Source organism: Eublepharis macularius, chromosome 12, assembly GCF_028583425.1.
Source record: "Eublepharis macularius isolate TG4126 chromosome 12, MPM_Emac_v1.0, whole genome shotgun sequence".
Classification (NCBI taxonomy): Eukaryota; Metazoa; Chordata; class Lepidosauria; order Squamata; family Eublepharidae; genus Eublepharis; species Eublepharis macularius.
Window position 1 is genome coordinate 59,531,352 of NC_072801.1, and position 14,814 is coordinate 59,546,165.

The 14,814-nt window shown below is 43.3% G+C and overlaps 1 protein-coding gene across 1 annotated transcript in view; it reads left to right on the forward strand.

Annotated features, from left to right (window-relative positions):
- LOC129339510 (uncharacterized) overlaps positions 1-13,682 on the forward strand; it is a 37,128-nt gene extending 23,446 nt beyond the window's left edge. The window contains exons 11-19 of the mRNA XM_054994090.1: positions 1,687-1,797; positions 6,511-6,555; positions 7,704-7,804; positions 8,487-8,553; positions 9,776-9,864; positions 10,248-10,352; positions 11,150-11,217; positions 12,711-12,807; positions 13,488-13,682. Of these exons, the coding sequence (XP_054850065.1) occupies positions 1,687-1,797; positions 6,511-6,555; positions 7,704-7,804; positions 8,487-8,553; positions 9,776-9,864; positions 10,248-10,352; positions 11,150-11,217; positions 12,711-12,807; positions 13,488-13,682 (878 nt within the window). The remainder of the gene's footprint in view (positions 1-1,686; positions 1,798-6,510; positions 6,556-7,703; positions 7,805-8,486; positions 8,554-9,775; positions 9,865-10,247; positions 10,353-11,149; positions 11,218-12,710; positions 12,808-13,487) is intronic.
- Positions 13,683-14,814: the final 1,132 nt, after the last annotated feature.

Consider the following 14,814-nt stretch of genomic DNA (forward strand, 5'->3'; position numbering starts at 1 on the left):
ACAAAGAAGTGTCATAGTCAGCAGCAACCCTACATGGGCTGCTATCCTGTGGTAGCCCCTATCCTGTGGAGTGATCTGCCTAAGGAAGTCAGAAGAGCCCCCATTCTCCTGGCTTTTTGTAAATGATGCAAAACTGAACTATTCAAAAAGGCTTTTTACTCAAATGGGTGGACTGTATTGTAGGGACGGGGTCTCAGATGAGTTAGGGACCATAGATTTCATCACTATATTGCCTTACATATTATCTGCTGCTTTAAATATGTACTCCTATGTACCACCAGTGCTCCATGTTGTCTAATGTTAGTCCTAGAGTTGGTTATGTTCTGCTTCAGTATTTTTCCTACTCTGTTTTGGATTCTTGCTGATACTGTGTCTTTTGAACTTGTATCTATCTGCCCAATGCATTGTTTACGGAAATGTCCTTGATACTGTCTTGAAATGTACTTAATACTGATTGTACTAATCTCATACTGTGTAATCTGCCTTGAGTCTCAGTGAGAAAGTCGGACTATAAGTAAATACATACATACATACATACATACATACATACATACATACATACATACATACATACATACATACATACATACATACATATGCTGCTATTGCCTAGTTCTGATGCATAAAAATGAGTTTTTATCAGGACCTACCCTACCTAACTGAGTTGGGTTTGGTGCCCTCTCAGCTTCCTTTCCCTTATGTCCAAGCTCTTTGCCGGCATTAGTTTTCTTCTCTCCAATTTTTTCAATAAAGTTCCGCCTACAGTCATACACCTTAACGGGGAAGGTGTTGTGATAAGGCCTTTTAATATCAAACCGTCTTTGATTCAGCTTTTCATAATCAAGCTCTGAGTTAGCCTGGAGAGCCAGGAAGAGCAGGGCAATGGAAATGCCATTTGCTTGACTTGAACTGGAACTCCAAGCACTAACTGCCAGGAAGAAGGGAACAGGAAACGGGTGGACACTGGTACCTCTGTTGCGGTTACTGCAATCATTGTTCTTTGCATTGCCTCAATGTTCTTCTGCTTACCTTCATTCGTACCTCGAGTGGACTTTGTGGACATCTCCATTTTGACTGAAAGGGAGTCTGATTACCCAATCACTCTCATCCAAGTATATTCCCAGTTCTTTGGTGTCTGTGTAAAGTGTACTTCAGTTTATGCTGATGCTTAGACTTTGAATTCTTAGATAGAAGTATTCCTCAGGGCAGTAAGATTACAGTTAAGGCAAAGGAGTCTTCTCTCTTCACTCTAAAAGCGAACCTGTCTGACTTTTCTTGTCAGACTCCAAAATCTTCTCCTGAGGAACTGTGAATGCCTTCCAAATCAATATTTGCATTTGAATCAACGTTCCATTTCATTTATAGTAAAAATGAGATGCTGTAAAATTAAAAAGAATACACAAAATAGACATGTTGGCAAGCTTTTCACAGACATTTCCTTGTGTGTTTTCTAATGCATGGGTGGAGACAGGAAGTAAAAGATGGTTATCTCATAAATAGTGTAAAGGGATGGGGAGTAAGCAGCTGTTCCAAGAAAAGGCAATCATCATTCCAACAGCTCTCTGAAGAGCTGAAGGAGTACATCTCCCAGCATGCTATGAAGTCTATAGGAGCGCTCAGTATGGAAAACCACATGTTGTGATGTCATTTCTCAGTCAAAAGCGCAGACGTCGTTTAGTCATTAAGAGAAACTGAGGCAAATGGCTAACATGGCAACTTATCTGCGTTACCCAGGCAAGGTGGTGATAGTGACTGGTGGCACCAGTGGCATCGGCCTGGCCAGTGTTAGAGAATTTGGTGAGCATTGAGAGAACTGGGTATGGATGGAGGAGTGGGCAACTTCTGACAACATGTGCTAGAGTCAAACCTGCCAGGAAGACTAAGAAGGCTAGCTCCCTAAATATCCAATCTGGGATGGAGAGAAAACGGGAGGGAAGGAAATGTACTCTATATCCTCAGAGGCGCTTGTGTCTGTCAGGTGAACAAAGGACTCATGTGGTTAACTTGTAGCATAGAGACTGTTTGTTAGCTTTTGATGTGCCTTATATAAAAGCAATAATTTTCTTTGCATATGTTCCAGAAGAACTATACCTATCTGCTGTGCTTCAAATTCTGAGAAGGGGCGCGGGGAGACTGGAGGTGACATGGTTTCTATTTCAATAGCAGGTGAAGCTACAACAGCTGAATTTCATCCTGTTGTAAAGCTTTTAAAGCCCAGGCTGCTAGATTGTAAAGTGGTAATCATACTTCTGGATCCATTGTCTGACACTAGGACTGTGATCCTGTGGCTGGGGACCCTAGGTGCCCATATTTCAGGAATAAGACTGGCATTTTTTTCTTGCTGGGTCTTTTTGTTGGGGTGGATTTTACCTGTTGAATGCATGCTACTGAGGTTGCAATAAATGTTCAAGGGGTTAAATGGTTTAAATAGGATGAGCAGATGCAAAAGAAGTCCAAAGTCCTATGCTCTTAAACTGTATAGAAGAGGGTTCCCCTCTACCAAGGTGCAGTGGAAGAAGATCTATTTCCCTTGTGCCTTCTTTGAGGGTTCCTGAGGATATTTGATGGGCCAGTGAAAGAAAGATGTTAACCTGTGTGCCCGATTAGAATGATTTAATAGAGATCTTTTCTTATTTTATTTATTTTATTAATATTCTACCTCCCCTCCAAACTGGGACCTAAACTGGTTTACACCATTCTCCCTTTCTTCATTTTACTCTTACAACAGCAACCTTGTGAGCTAGGCTAGGCTGAGAGTGTGTGTGTGTCCTGAGGTCACCCAGCAAGCTTCCCTAGCAGAAAGGGGATTTGAGCCTGGGGTCTCCCTTGCTGGAGTTTAATGAAACTTTTGAGTCCTACTGTCTGGGAGAAAAGCAGGATAGAAAATCCTTTAAATCAATTATGTTTTGAAAAGAATATCATCATCTGTACTACCATTAACAATTTCTCTAGAAACGCATTTCTCATAACAGATTAATCACTGGGAGTATATCATAGGTTTTGTGTAAAGTGCAAGGAAAGTAGGCAGGATACTGAGTCCCTCTCACAGTCGCCATGACAAGCTGGCTCTCATATCATGTTCTCCTTGTCCCTCAAGTCTCTGGTTTTATGATGGTACAAAAAGGCTAGAACAACACACAATTATTTAGCCCAAGCTGTCAGGTACCCAAGCATCCAAAGGAGGAGTGTCCTGTTGAGCAAATGGCATTTCATTGGCCTGCTCTTCCTGGCTCTCCAGGCTAATTCAGATCTTGATCATGAAAAGGAGAATCACAGGCTGGTTTGGCTTTCAAAAGCTAGATGACAACACCCTCCCCCTTAAACTGGATGACTGTAGGTGGAACTCACTGGGAGTATTTCTGCCCCATTGTCCAACTTAAGGGGAGGATGTTGTGATAAGTTGGTTTAATATGAAACCAGCCTCTGATCTGCTGTTGAGACCCACTGACTGGGAGAAAAGCAGGATAGAAATCTTTTAAATCAATAATGCTGAATGTATTAAACAACTAATTTATGATGATCTTATTTGTTTACTCATATTTATTCATCGTTCTTCCCCTGTATCCAGTCTCGACTGTTTTTAAACTGATTTGCAAATGGTTTTATATGTACTGGTCGTAGGCTGTAGTAATAAACTTGACTTGACTTGACTTGAATCAATAATGCTGTGCACAAAATGTCATCATCATCTGTACTGCCAGATGAATTACTGGGAATACCTAGTTTTTGTGTAAAGTGCAAGGAATGCAGGCAGGGCATTGTTGCTCCAGCCTTCTGCACGGAGTAGATAATGCCCTGTCCCTTTAGTATGAGCTGAATGGATGCTATGCACCAAGTGATGTTATTCACCTCCCTCCCGTGAAAAGCTTTAGCTGCCCATCTTAAGCCTCTCTTAAAGGATCTGGGCATTTTTCTCTAAGCCTGTTGCCAGCCATGGATGGGAGGGAATACATCTCATGTGTCTTACCAGTACATGCATTGAAAACATTACTCATTTGAGAAAGCATTTAATTCCCCCCTCCCCAGAAACAAAAGAACTCCTGTTGTGTTTCCAATCAAGTTGGTGGCTCTTCTGTCAGCCATTCTTAGTTTGTTGTTATGACCTGACTTGGGAATTATAATTTCCTTCTAATGATCCTGACAAGAGCAGAAATTTCAAGTGGAATTGGCTTCACCTAGAGTTATTTAACAGGGCTAAATAGCAGGGCAGGCTGAGTGGAGAAAACCTCTTCATAGGAGTGGGCTGAGACTGATATCCATAAACAATACTTGTTGACTGGAAGATCAAGTGATGGTTTGCACGTAGGAATGGGCCATCACATATTTAACATGGAAGAGAAGATGTTCTCATCTCTTCCCATCATTTGAAGCACAAGGCATTTCAATGGATACTTTATAAATTCAACTCTGAGTCAGTGAGATGTGGTTAGAGGATTTGACTAGGTTCCAGGAGACCCATGTTCAAATCCCCACTCTTCCATGGACATTTGCTGGGTGATCTTAGGGCAGTCACACACTTTCAGCCTAACTTACCTCACAGAATTGTTATTGTGAAGATAAAATGGAGAAAAGGAGAAGTAAGTCAGTCCCTTTTGGTCCCTTCTGGGGAGAAAGGCCAGGTATTAGTGAAGTCAGTGAATAAATTGTAAGTCATTGTGAACAGAAATCAAACCAGCTGAAGAAAAATGTGGCTAGAACTATACTGGCCACCTCCTTTTCGCTATCCAGACATTGCTATTTGCTGAACTCCATGGATGATCCGCTGTGAAAGCTTGACTTTTCCTCCCACTAGTAAACATGGGCATGAAATGGGGAAAAACCGAAACAAGAGGTTTGTGTTTTGTCATTTTTCATGAATAGCAATCCACAGATTTTCACAAAATTGACCCGTTTCATGAAATGATTCGTTAGTTTTGTGATTCGTCAAAACCAGGGGCATTTCAACGGTCCCCTTCACCCAGAGAGATGTCAAACAGGGAGACTTCAGCAGGTTCTCCTTCACCCACCCTCCAGTTTGGCCAAGATTGCAATATGTTGACTGGGAGGCTAAGGCCTGAGACTAGGCTTGGTAGAGGAAAAAAAGGCACCCTCACCCAAAGACCTTCCCACAGCAAGGCCAAGAGCTGGAAAAGAGGCTTCTCAGTCTCTTTTAAAGCAGCAGCACAATCCCAAATCCCCCCCCCTCTCTCACTACTCCAATCCCAGCAGCAACAGCGAGTCCTCCTTCTTTCTCCTGGGACTGAAACACAAGGCAGAGAGAGAGGGGCATTTTATAGAAAAGACTGACATAGAGGAGAACAGGAGGTCTGTGGTTGGCTGACAGACCTGTCTAACAGGGTTTGGAGGGGTGAGATTGGTGTGCCCATGGCTACAGAAGGCCCGCCTTCTGGTTGCCTAGGGGATTGACCACCAGCACCTAGCTGTATAGGGCAGAATGGAAGCTCTCCAGATGGCTAGGAGAGCTGCTAATCAAGGGTAAGTGGGCTATGATTGGGGTTTCCAATGGCAACAAAAGGTCTGGGCCCATTGTTGCCTAGGGAATCAATGGATTGGCACCAGCCTTTCTGAAATTATGAAACATTCACAAAGTGAACAAAACAGGCCAAAAAAGCTGTGAATTCCATGAAAACTGTGAAAACCAAGGCACAATGAACTGCTACTTAGTGACACACGAAACAGCCAGTTTCATGGTGAAAAATTGCTTCGTATTTCAATTTGTGCCCATGTCTACCCACTAGTGTTGAGGCATTCTTGATGAGTGCTGATGAAAGATACTGTCCATCAGTCATGGGGTACTGGTGGTTGTCAGAGTAAAGAAGGAAGACACTTGTTTTTTTTTTTTTTAGGATAGAAACTCTAACTTTGAAGGATGTTGTTGGAGAACATTTATTTTACTGTATATGAAAGGCAATTTAAAAATAGAGCTGTGTATGTGCACTTAAAAAAAAAGTTAATCTCAGCGGCACCAAGAAAACTTGTTTACCCATTTATAATACGTATTAAGGATATTTGCACTGATGATTGTTCAAGGTGGTGTTTTATTTCATCATAATGTTTACTTTGTACTCCAAACATTTTTTTTGGATAAATGCAGGGGAGGGGTGACATTACAGGTCACATCAGCTGGTTTCAAGTCTCATGGTTTAGCCCTGGACCATGTTCTTGCTTGCATGATTGCAAGAAGTCAGTTGACAGAACAATGAGGAAATGGAAAGTACCCCCCCCCACACACACACACATACACACACCATAAAGGCTTTGGTGAGGCCCTTGTCTTCAATGGAGATAGTCTAGTGGTTTGGTTGTGGTGAGAAGATTTGCCTGTGGAAGGTTGCCCCTGCTGAGACTGAAAACAATTCTTCCACCTGCAAATTGCTTTTGAGTTTATTTGAAACTTAAATGGTGGGAAAGGCAGGAAGTGAGTCTTGTAAACAAACAAATAAATCTAGTGAGGTACATCTGTGTGTGCCAAGTCTCTGACCTGCGTTCCTTTGTCCGCTTGCCCTTCAGTTCGCCAAGGTGCCAATGTGGTCTTCTGTTCACGAGCACGTGGAGGTGAGTCAAGAGCCACTTTCCTCTCCCCCCCATGACAAGTTCCCCTTATTTGCTTAAAAAATGCCACCTCTACAGTAAACCTCCTTGGGGCAGTTTACAAAGGAAAACTAAATAAAATCAAAAAGACACATAAAATTGTTAATTAAAAAAAAAATCCCTGAAGATTATTACAAAAATTTAAACCAAGGATTAGTTGCCTCAAATGATTTATTTATTTATTCATTTTTATAGTGCTTCTCTTAAGTCCTTAAGACTAGAAAGTGACTATAAAAACCATTTCCAAAGAACAACCCCTTGTTTTAATGTCCAAGTAAAAAGAAAGGATTTGGCCTGGTGAGGCTCAAGGGGAAAGGCCTTCCACAGTACTAGTGGCCACCCACATCCTCCCTGCAGGCACAGAGAGCAAGGCTTCAGGAATCATCTTAACAGAGGGGGAGGGGGGGCTGGACAATATGGGAGGAGGTGGTCCTTCAAGGACCCCATTTATGGCCTTGGAGGTAAGAACCAACCCTCTGTATTGAATGTGAGATGATCCAGCCTGACACAGGAATGAGATGATCCCTGTATCCAGCCTCTTACTCTCTCCTGCTTCAAATATGTATTAGGTTTGCTAATATAAAGACAATATGAGGTTAAGGGTAGTAGATACAGGGAGGAGAGTAAGCTGGAAAGATAAGATCTTGGCCAAAGTGGTAACTCCCATCTTCTGCTCCAAGAACTGCCAGAGAAATTTTAAGTTCCATTAATCGAGGACAGTGCTGCAAACATACCAAGAGAAATATGCAGATGATGGCAAGTATGATTGTCAGACCTTTACAGGCATCTGTATACTCATCATTAAGTTCATTCTGTCTCCCTGTTCCAGTAGGTAACAGGACACAGATCCTGCTTCCCCAAGGTGCTTTCCCCTTTCAAACGGACTGTATTTGTCTAATTTTGCAGCACTTCTAAACAGCCTTTCTCCAAATGGAGAAAACAACCAAGTGAGGGGACGAATAGTCTCAACACATTTAGCAAATGTGCTTGTGTGTCTTGGGAATTTGGGCACAGTTGGAAAAACAGATCCAGGGATGAATCAAAGGCTATGCAAAAAAAGGAAGGGATTATAGACCATTTATTCTCCTAGCAACTGTTCTGTCTCCTTGCAGCGGAAAGGGGACAAGAAATTCAGAGGGAGCTGCAGGATTCTGGTTGCCCAGGTGACGCGTTCTACCAAGTCTGTGATGTCCGCAATGAGGCAGACATTAAGGTAGGCTAAAATGAGGTAAATAGTGGAGCTTCTTTGAGGGCTCTTCAGCATTTCCAAAAAACGTTCTTTTATGTCTGTACTACGAACCATTCTCCTTATTCAAATTCTCCTTTGTCTGAATGGGTAGTGACTGTTCTTCTAGGCCTTTCCTCTTGATTTATGCTGCTCTTTCAAACATTCTCTGTCACCTGCTGATTTACGTATCTCTCCTCTGTTGAAGTGCTTGTATATGGTCCCACATGATTCCTCCATCAACCTTAAACTTCTGGTTCTCACTGTCATAGCTTATCCTTCCCTTGGCTGGTGCAAGAGGTTTCTGGAGCCTGACAATGGGCAGGGCTCAGCATTAGAGCAAAGGCAGTGCCTCTTTTACTTTGGGCCCAGTCAGGTTGAAAGCAGCTCATGGTTCAGAGTTCCTCATCAAACAAATGCTTGAGCACCGTCTTTCCAGGTTGCAGCCGGCTTTGTCCCCCATCCTACATATATACCTTCTTCTACGGTCACTCCTCTTCTCTTTTCCCATTTGCTACCCATCCTTCTGCGGCTCCTAGGCTTTCTCCCAATGTTTCAAACAGGTTTAACCCAAAGTAGTTCTAACGGTGGCTGCTTGCAGCTCTGGAATCACAGGACTCTCGATTATCTTGTGCTGCCTTAGATCTCTCTTTGTCCTCTGTTCCTGCAGAGGCTGATTTTGGTAACTATAGAAAGTTATGGACGCCTGGACTGCCTGGTGAACAATGCTGGAACGGGTGAGTGATTTTCAAACTGTTGGGCTCAGGGAAGAAATTGGGATGGATGCGTCTGGGTGTGAGTGTGTTCCTTGATTATTCCAAAGCCACAATTGACTTGTTTAACAAAGGGTTTAAGGAACAGTTTTTGGTTGTCTTTTGTGCCAGGAGGAAGAGATAAAGATCGTTTAGGGGGCAGCAAGCTCTAGTTAGACTGGACAGTAGGGAAATGTGTTCCTTATTTCTAAAGGAGTTTTTTTCCTTGTCTGTCTGCAGAATGGTAATTTTAGGCTTCCCACACTTCTGCTCAACTCAAAAGGCAGCAAGCTTTAGCTTTTCTCTTTGTATCCAGTTTGTTGATTTTCTATCCAATCTATTAATAGAACCAACAAAGCCCTTGTTACTTTTCATTGATTCAGTCTCCTGGCTGCTGCATAGGCACTCTGCCAATAGCAATTGCCCAGTGGTTTTCCTCCTTGCCTGTCAATTTCTGGCAATCGGCTGGAGGTGGCAAGCCCCCCAGAGATTACCTGTTACCGGCAGGCAATCCAGGAAAGCACACACTGGGCATGCTTCCGGTAGGGTGCAACAAAATCACTTCCTGAAGTGACATCATAGTGGCAGCCTCGGGTATACTCCTGTGATTTGCTAGGGCTAATTTTGTCCTCTAATGGGCCAGAACTAGCCCTTTTGGAGACTAGCACGGGAGCACACCCGTGGCTAGTGTGATAATGTCAGTTTCTGGAAGTGATGTCATCATCAGCATGCTGGGTGTGCACACATGAGAAGATAGACATGCTGAACGCACAAGGTAAGTGCTAGATCCCACACCTCCTGCTGGGAGGGTATAGGGACCTGGCAACCCAATTCCATGAGGCTCCATGTCTCACACTAACCCTTTCTAAAGATTATCTTCTTTTAAAGAATGAATAATTTCCAGGATGTAGGGATGGCTATTAGTTCAATTGGAAAATTAGACTGATTCATGGAGGATGGGTCCATCAATGCCGATTATCCATGATGATGAAACAAAAACTCCGTATTAGTTTTTTTAAAAAGTATTTCTTCACAAACAAACAAACAAACAAACAAACAAACAAACAAACAAACAAACAAACAAACAAACAAACAAACAAACAAACAAAATGTTGTGAGGCTAGGAATCTGTCCTCTTGCTCTTTGTAGATCTCGTCTCTGTGAAACTCACTTCTCTTTTGTATCTACTTGTTCCTCTTGCAAACAGCTTATTTTGAAAATATAGATGATGTGACTGCCCAAGACTTCTGCAGCCTCATGGACCTCAACATTGTGAGCTATTTATTAGCATCAAAGGTGAGTGATTCTAATGTATTAGCACTTTTCCTCTTCCCTGGGGGCAGCTGGCTTCCTCCAGAGCTGTAAGTCAAATTGGAAAAAGACCCTGGTCTACATTTTAGAGGTGCAATACTTTTCCTGCACATGTCAGTTCTCTGGTGCCACAATCAGAGTGATGGGGAAGGGCCATGGCTCTACAACTTTGGACCTACTTTGCACCCTAAGCATTCACCCTCACCATCTCCAAGTGCAAGAATTTCCCCTAGCTGTGCTGGAAAGCATCTCTGCCAATCAGCACTTCTAAAGTAGGAAGATTAATAGTTTGACTCCAATATACAGCCTCTTTTTCAGTTTCTCTTTTGAGATGAGGGATGCTGTTTCTCTTTATACTTTGTGTACAGTACGCACTGCCCTACTTACGGGAAACGAGAGGAAACATCATCAACATTGCCAGTATTGCTGGTGTTCTCGCGGCGAAGAATGGCGTTTCATATTGCACAAGCAAGGTAATCCTGACCCAAGGTCAGAATCAGTTGCTGATATATTTGTACTTTTCTGCTCTTGTGCCTTTAATAGAAGCTTGATTGGCAGATGAAGGTTTTCACAGCATGGAGGTTGATACTATCATGGGCCTTGAAAAGCTCCACCTGCTGGCTCTTGTAAATTAAGTTGCTACTAAAGGCACAGGAGGAGGCCAGGATGGTATTTTTCAAGTTAGTTGGTGATTCTCATACATGAGGCTAAACCCAGTCTGTAAAGCTTTTGTGGAAGGTACATGTGCCTTCTTTTCATTAACAGGATGAGAAAAGCTCAATTAAACCTTAAAGTGAAAACTTTCATGTTTTTTAACCCTTACCTGTGAACAGCAAGTCGGGTGGCTAATCACCTTGAGAAAAAAAACTCCTGACCCTTTAACAGAGGCTTAATTGGAATTTTATTTGCAAAGTGATGTCATTTACCTCTCAGCCATACAAAGTTTGGCCCTGAAGTATTTCACCTCCCCCACCCTCATATAACTTGTCTAGAAGGAACAGAGCTTTGTGGGGATGGTGATGACAGGTGCTGAGAGTCAGTGCTGATGACTGAGGAGGTCTGGCCCTACACCCTGGATTGGGTCCTCAGTAGGGTTGCGAACAGGCCTTGAGTAACGTGTCCGGTCCCAAGAGAAGCTTAGTAGCCCCTTGGATTGTAGAGATGATCACAAGAAACTTCTTTATGCTCATCAGATTGTAGTCAAAGGCCTAAAAGAAGGCCAAACCATTCTCGGTCAATTGGCAACCCTACTTGTACCTTTATCTTGCAGGGTGCTGTGATCGCAATGACGAAAGCCCTGGCCATAGATGAGAGCAAATACGGAGTGCGAGTCAACTGGTAAAACTTATTATCCATACAGAATCTCCTCAGCGCATATTGCAATTTGCAGAGAAATATCAGGAAAGATAGGCAGGTCCCCCAAATCCCAGTGCCAGAAGCTTAAGGTTATGGCTAAAATAAAAAAGAGACAATAGAAGGGGAAGATAAGGAATGGTAATGGGGAATTGGCATTCTCAGAGTGTAATATCCGGACAATTGGGCTGGGATCACTTTCTAGAGAAGGTATAAGTATTACGAAGTCCTCACATTTTTTTGTCTTTCAAATATTGTTCCTTATGAGAAGAGAAACACAAGGAATAGATTCTGCACATTTTTTTCAACTTCTAGAATTACAGGTTAAGAAATGAATCCCATTGTTTTCAAACCCATTGGAATAACTTGGTGTCCAGAGATGGGGAGTCTGCCCCCCCTGGACTTTCCCGTCCAACTGACATGGGAGCAGGAGGTGAAGGTGATGATGGGGGAAGATCCCCAGCAGCTACAGGAACTGGCGGCAGAAATGCCAGCACAGAACCTGGCGACTGAGGCAGGAGCGATCCCAACGCGGACTGTCGGAACCACAAAGGGGATGCTGGGAGAGAGCGCACTGGGCAAGAATGAGCTCTCCAGCGTTCTGTGCAGCCCAGCCAGCCCCATCCTACAGGGACAATTGTACTCCACGGGACTACAGGCAGGAGGAAGGCAGGAACGGATGCTCTGGGGAACCCACAGTTGATCCAAAGGCCTTTTGCTTCAGGATGGGAGGAGAGCATGGGACAGAGCTTGGGGGAGTGTGGAGGGAGAGCAGAGAGAGAACCTGAGGGACTGAGAGCAAGCGTAGCCTTGCTGGACCTGCCATCCAGGCAGGGATGAAAGGGCATGAGAGTGCTGTATACCTCCCTCTTCCCCAATTCTGAGACTTGCCTCATGACCCATCTGAGCCTTAGGGCAACCTGGAGGGTGAGCCCCGCCCCCCCAGGTTCCAACGTCCAGTATACCAAACCTGACACCTTGTTTTCCTTAAAGCTGGCCATAGGAAGTGTCTTTAAAGATAAATGTTCATAGTCTATGTGATATTGCCAAAACACTGATACTACTGCACTGACAGCTAGAGAAGGTAGAAGATGTCCACTTGTTAAGAAGGTCTCTCCCAGGTGTGCAGCTTTACAAATCCACGAAACAAAAAATATTAAACAGGGGTGGTAGTGGTGGAATTCTAACTGCAATGACAGTCATAAGCAAATGATTTGTTAATTTCACATAGGCTGAGGTTTGCAATGGCTGTATTCCATTCTGTATTTTCCTGGGATGTATAAAATAAATAATCATGCATAGGGGTTTGTGGGGCGAATCAATTCAGATAGTGTGTTGAACTGTAAGTTGGATATTAATGTATTTCTAGAAATATGAAAGACACTTCTTCAAAACTCATTCATTTGGAAATTTATTTTTTGACATTTCATGATGCCCCTATCCTTCTTCCTTTAATTCTGAAATATATTATACTGCAGCATCTCACCAGGCTATATCTGGACTCCTTTGTGGGAAAAGTTGGCAAATCAGACACCGAATCCAGAGGCAGCAACGCGGGAAGCCAAAGGTCATCAGGCAAGTGTGTGGCAGGAAAAGTGGGGCCATTCTGCCATTCTTAGGGTGGGGTCTGAAGTTCTCCCAGAATGACAACTACAGAGATCAGTGCCCAGGAGAATATTGCAGCTTTGCATGTTCGGTGAGGCAGAAGTCCTAGAGGGGCTGGCTACAGAGGGTGAATGCTCTTGGACTTCTGTTTGCCCTATGGAAGAAGCATCCCTGCTGAGCTCCCTTCTCAGGCACTCTCTATGGATCTCCCAAACCAGAACCTACAACTTTAGGTCTACCATGGCCTCTATCTGGAGGCCCCAGACTAGGCCACTCTCAGAAGCTAAGGTGGGACAGTTCTGGTTTGTACTAGGATGGGAGATCACCAAGGGAATCTAGAGTTTCTACCCAGAGGCAGGCAATGGTGTCACCCTCTGAATATCTCTTTGAAAAACCTACAAGATCACCCTAAATCAGTCGTGACTTGTTAGCAAAAAAACAAACAAACCTTCTAACACATATAAGGTGCTCATAATAAGTGCCACTGTGAATTCACTGGTAGAAAAAATAATTGAAAGTCAGAATCCTGCACGAAGGAAATCTGAAATCTACTGTTAATAAAACCCACCGTGCTGAGATTCAGCTCATAATCTAATCTCACATTAGATGAGTATAGGATTCTACCTTTCTCTTCTTTTGCATACTTACAGCTTCTGGGACGTCTTGGGACCCCAGAAGAGGTGGCCTTGGGCATCCTGTACCTGGCTGTTGATGGAACTTTCTGTACTGGTTTCAACCTCGTGCTCAGTGGTGGAGAGGAAGTTGGCTTTGGGAAGAAGAGTGAGGTGGATCCTGAGCCTGGCCCAAGTGCAAGTGGGAGCTCCCAGTTCTTCTCTAAGAAGTAATAGAGCTGCAAAGTAGGGTGGGGATAAGAGCTAAGAGTCCAGCTGTCCTTTATTCAAAGTCATCCTTCCAAGAAGAAGCGCTCCAAAAAGGAGTTGCATCATGATGCTGTAGCAAAAGGGGGTTAAAAAGTGAGAGACTCGAGAGTCAGTATGGTGTAGGTTGGTGTTGGATTAGGACCACTTAGAAATAAAATTCACACAATGATCTTGGGCCAGCCCCGGTTACTCAGGGATGGTAGTAGGAAAGGAAAGGATAAAAATAATCCCTTACAAACACACCAGTTCAGATATGCCACCCTGACCAAGAAGGCTCTGGTATTTTAATTCTTGCATGTAGGTTTGCTACTTTTTAAACTGGCCCCTTTAGTTGGTCCCTTTATTTTTGCTTTGTTCCACATCAAATTTCAGGTGATGTTATTCACTTCTATGCCTTGAAAAGCATCAACTGCCCATTTCTACTATATGAAGCCTCTATTAAAGTGACAGGATATTCTTTCCCAGGCCTGTTGGCAAACCAGCTTCCAGGTGTTCCTGGAAGCTGTAACAGGTGAGGGGCAAGAAGAAATTCAACAGGTGATATTTTCCCTGTCACTGCATCTCCATGTAGGGCAACTGTGCAGCTGAAAGCCTAGAAGCTTAGCCCAAACTCTGATACTGTAAGCAGAAGCTCAGCAGTGGAATGTCCCTTCTCTAATTAGGTTTTTGTTTGTCATATGGATGTATTCAAGGACAATGAGACCATAATATCCTTGAACTTTAATAAATGCTTCCTGTGGATGTTTCCTGATTAATTCCCTTGACCAACAACTGTGCATCTGAAATCCCTTCATCCAATAAAGACATGGCTCAATGAAAAGAGATTCCAGAAATATGTTTTTGCTGTTTGGTATATTAGCTTGCATCAAGACTTACCATAATTGCTGTGTTGGATTTGGTGTCCTCTCAGCTTCCTTTCTCTTTAGCTCTGGTCTCTGCCTGGATTAGTTTGCTTCTTCCCTTTCACTACCTTTCAGATTGTTTTTAGGCAAATTATGCTTACTTGCTGATGAAGGAACGGCAATTTTGTACATCCTTCAAAAGTCAGGCTTCTTCTGACCAAAGCAAAGGCAGAGTTGGTGTATATCTCCTCATC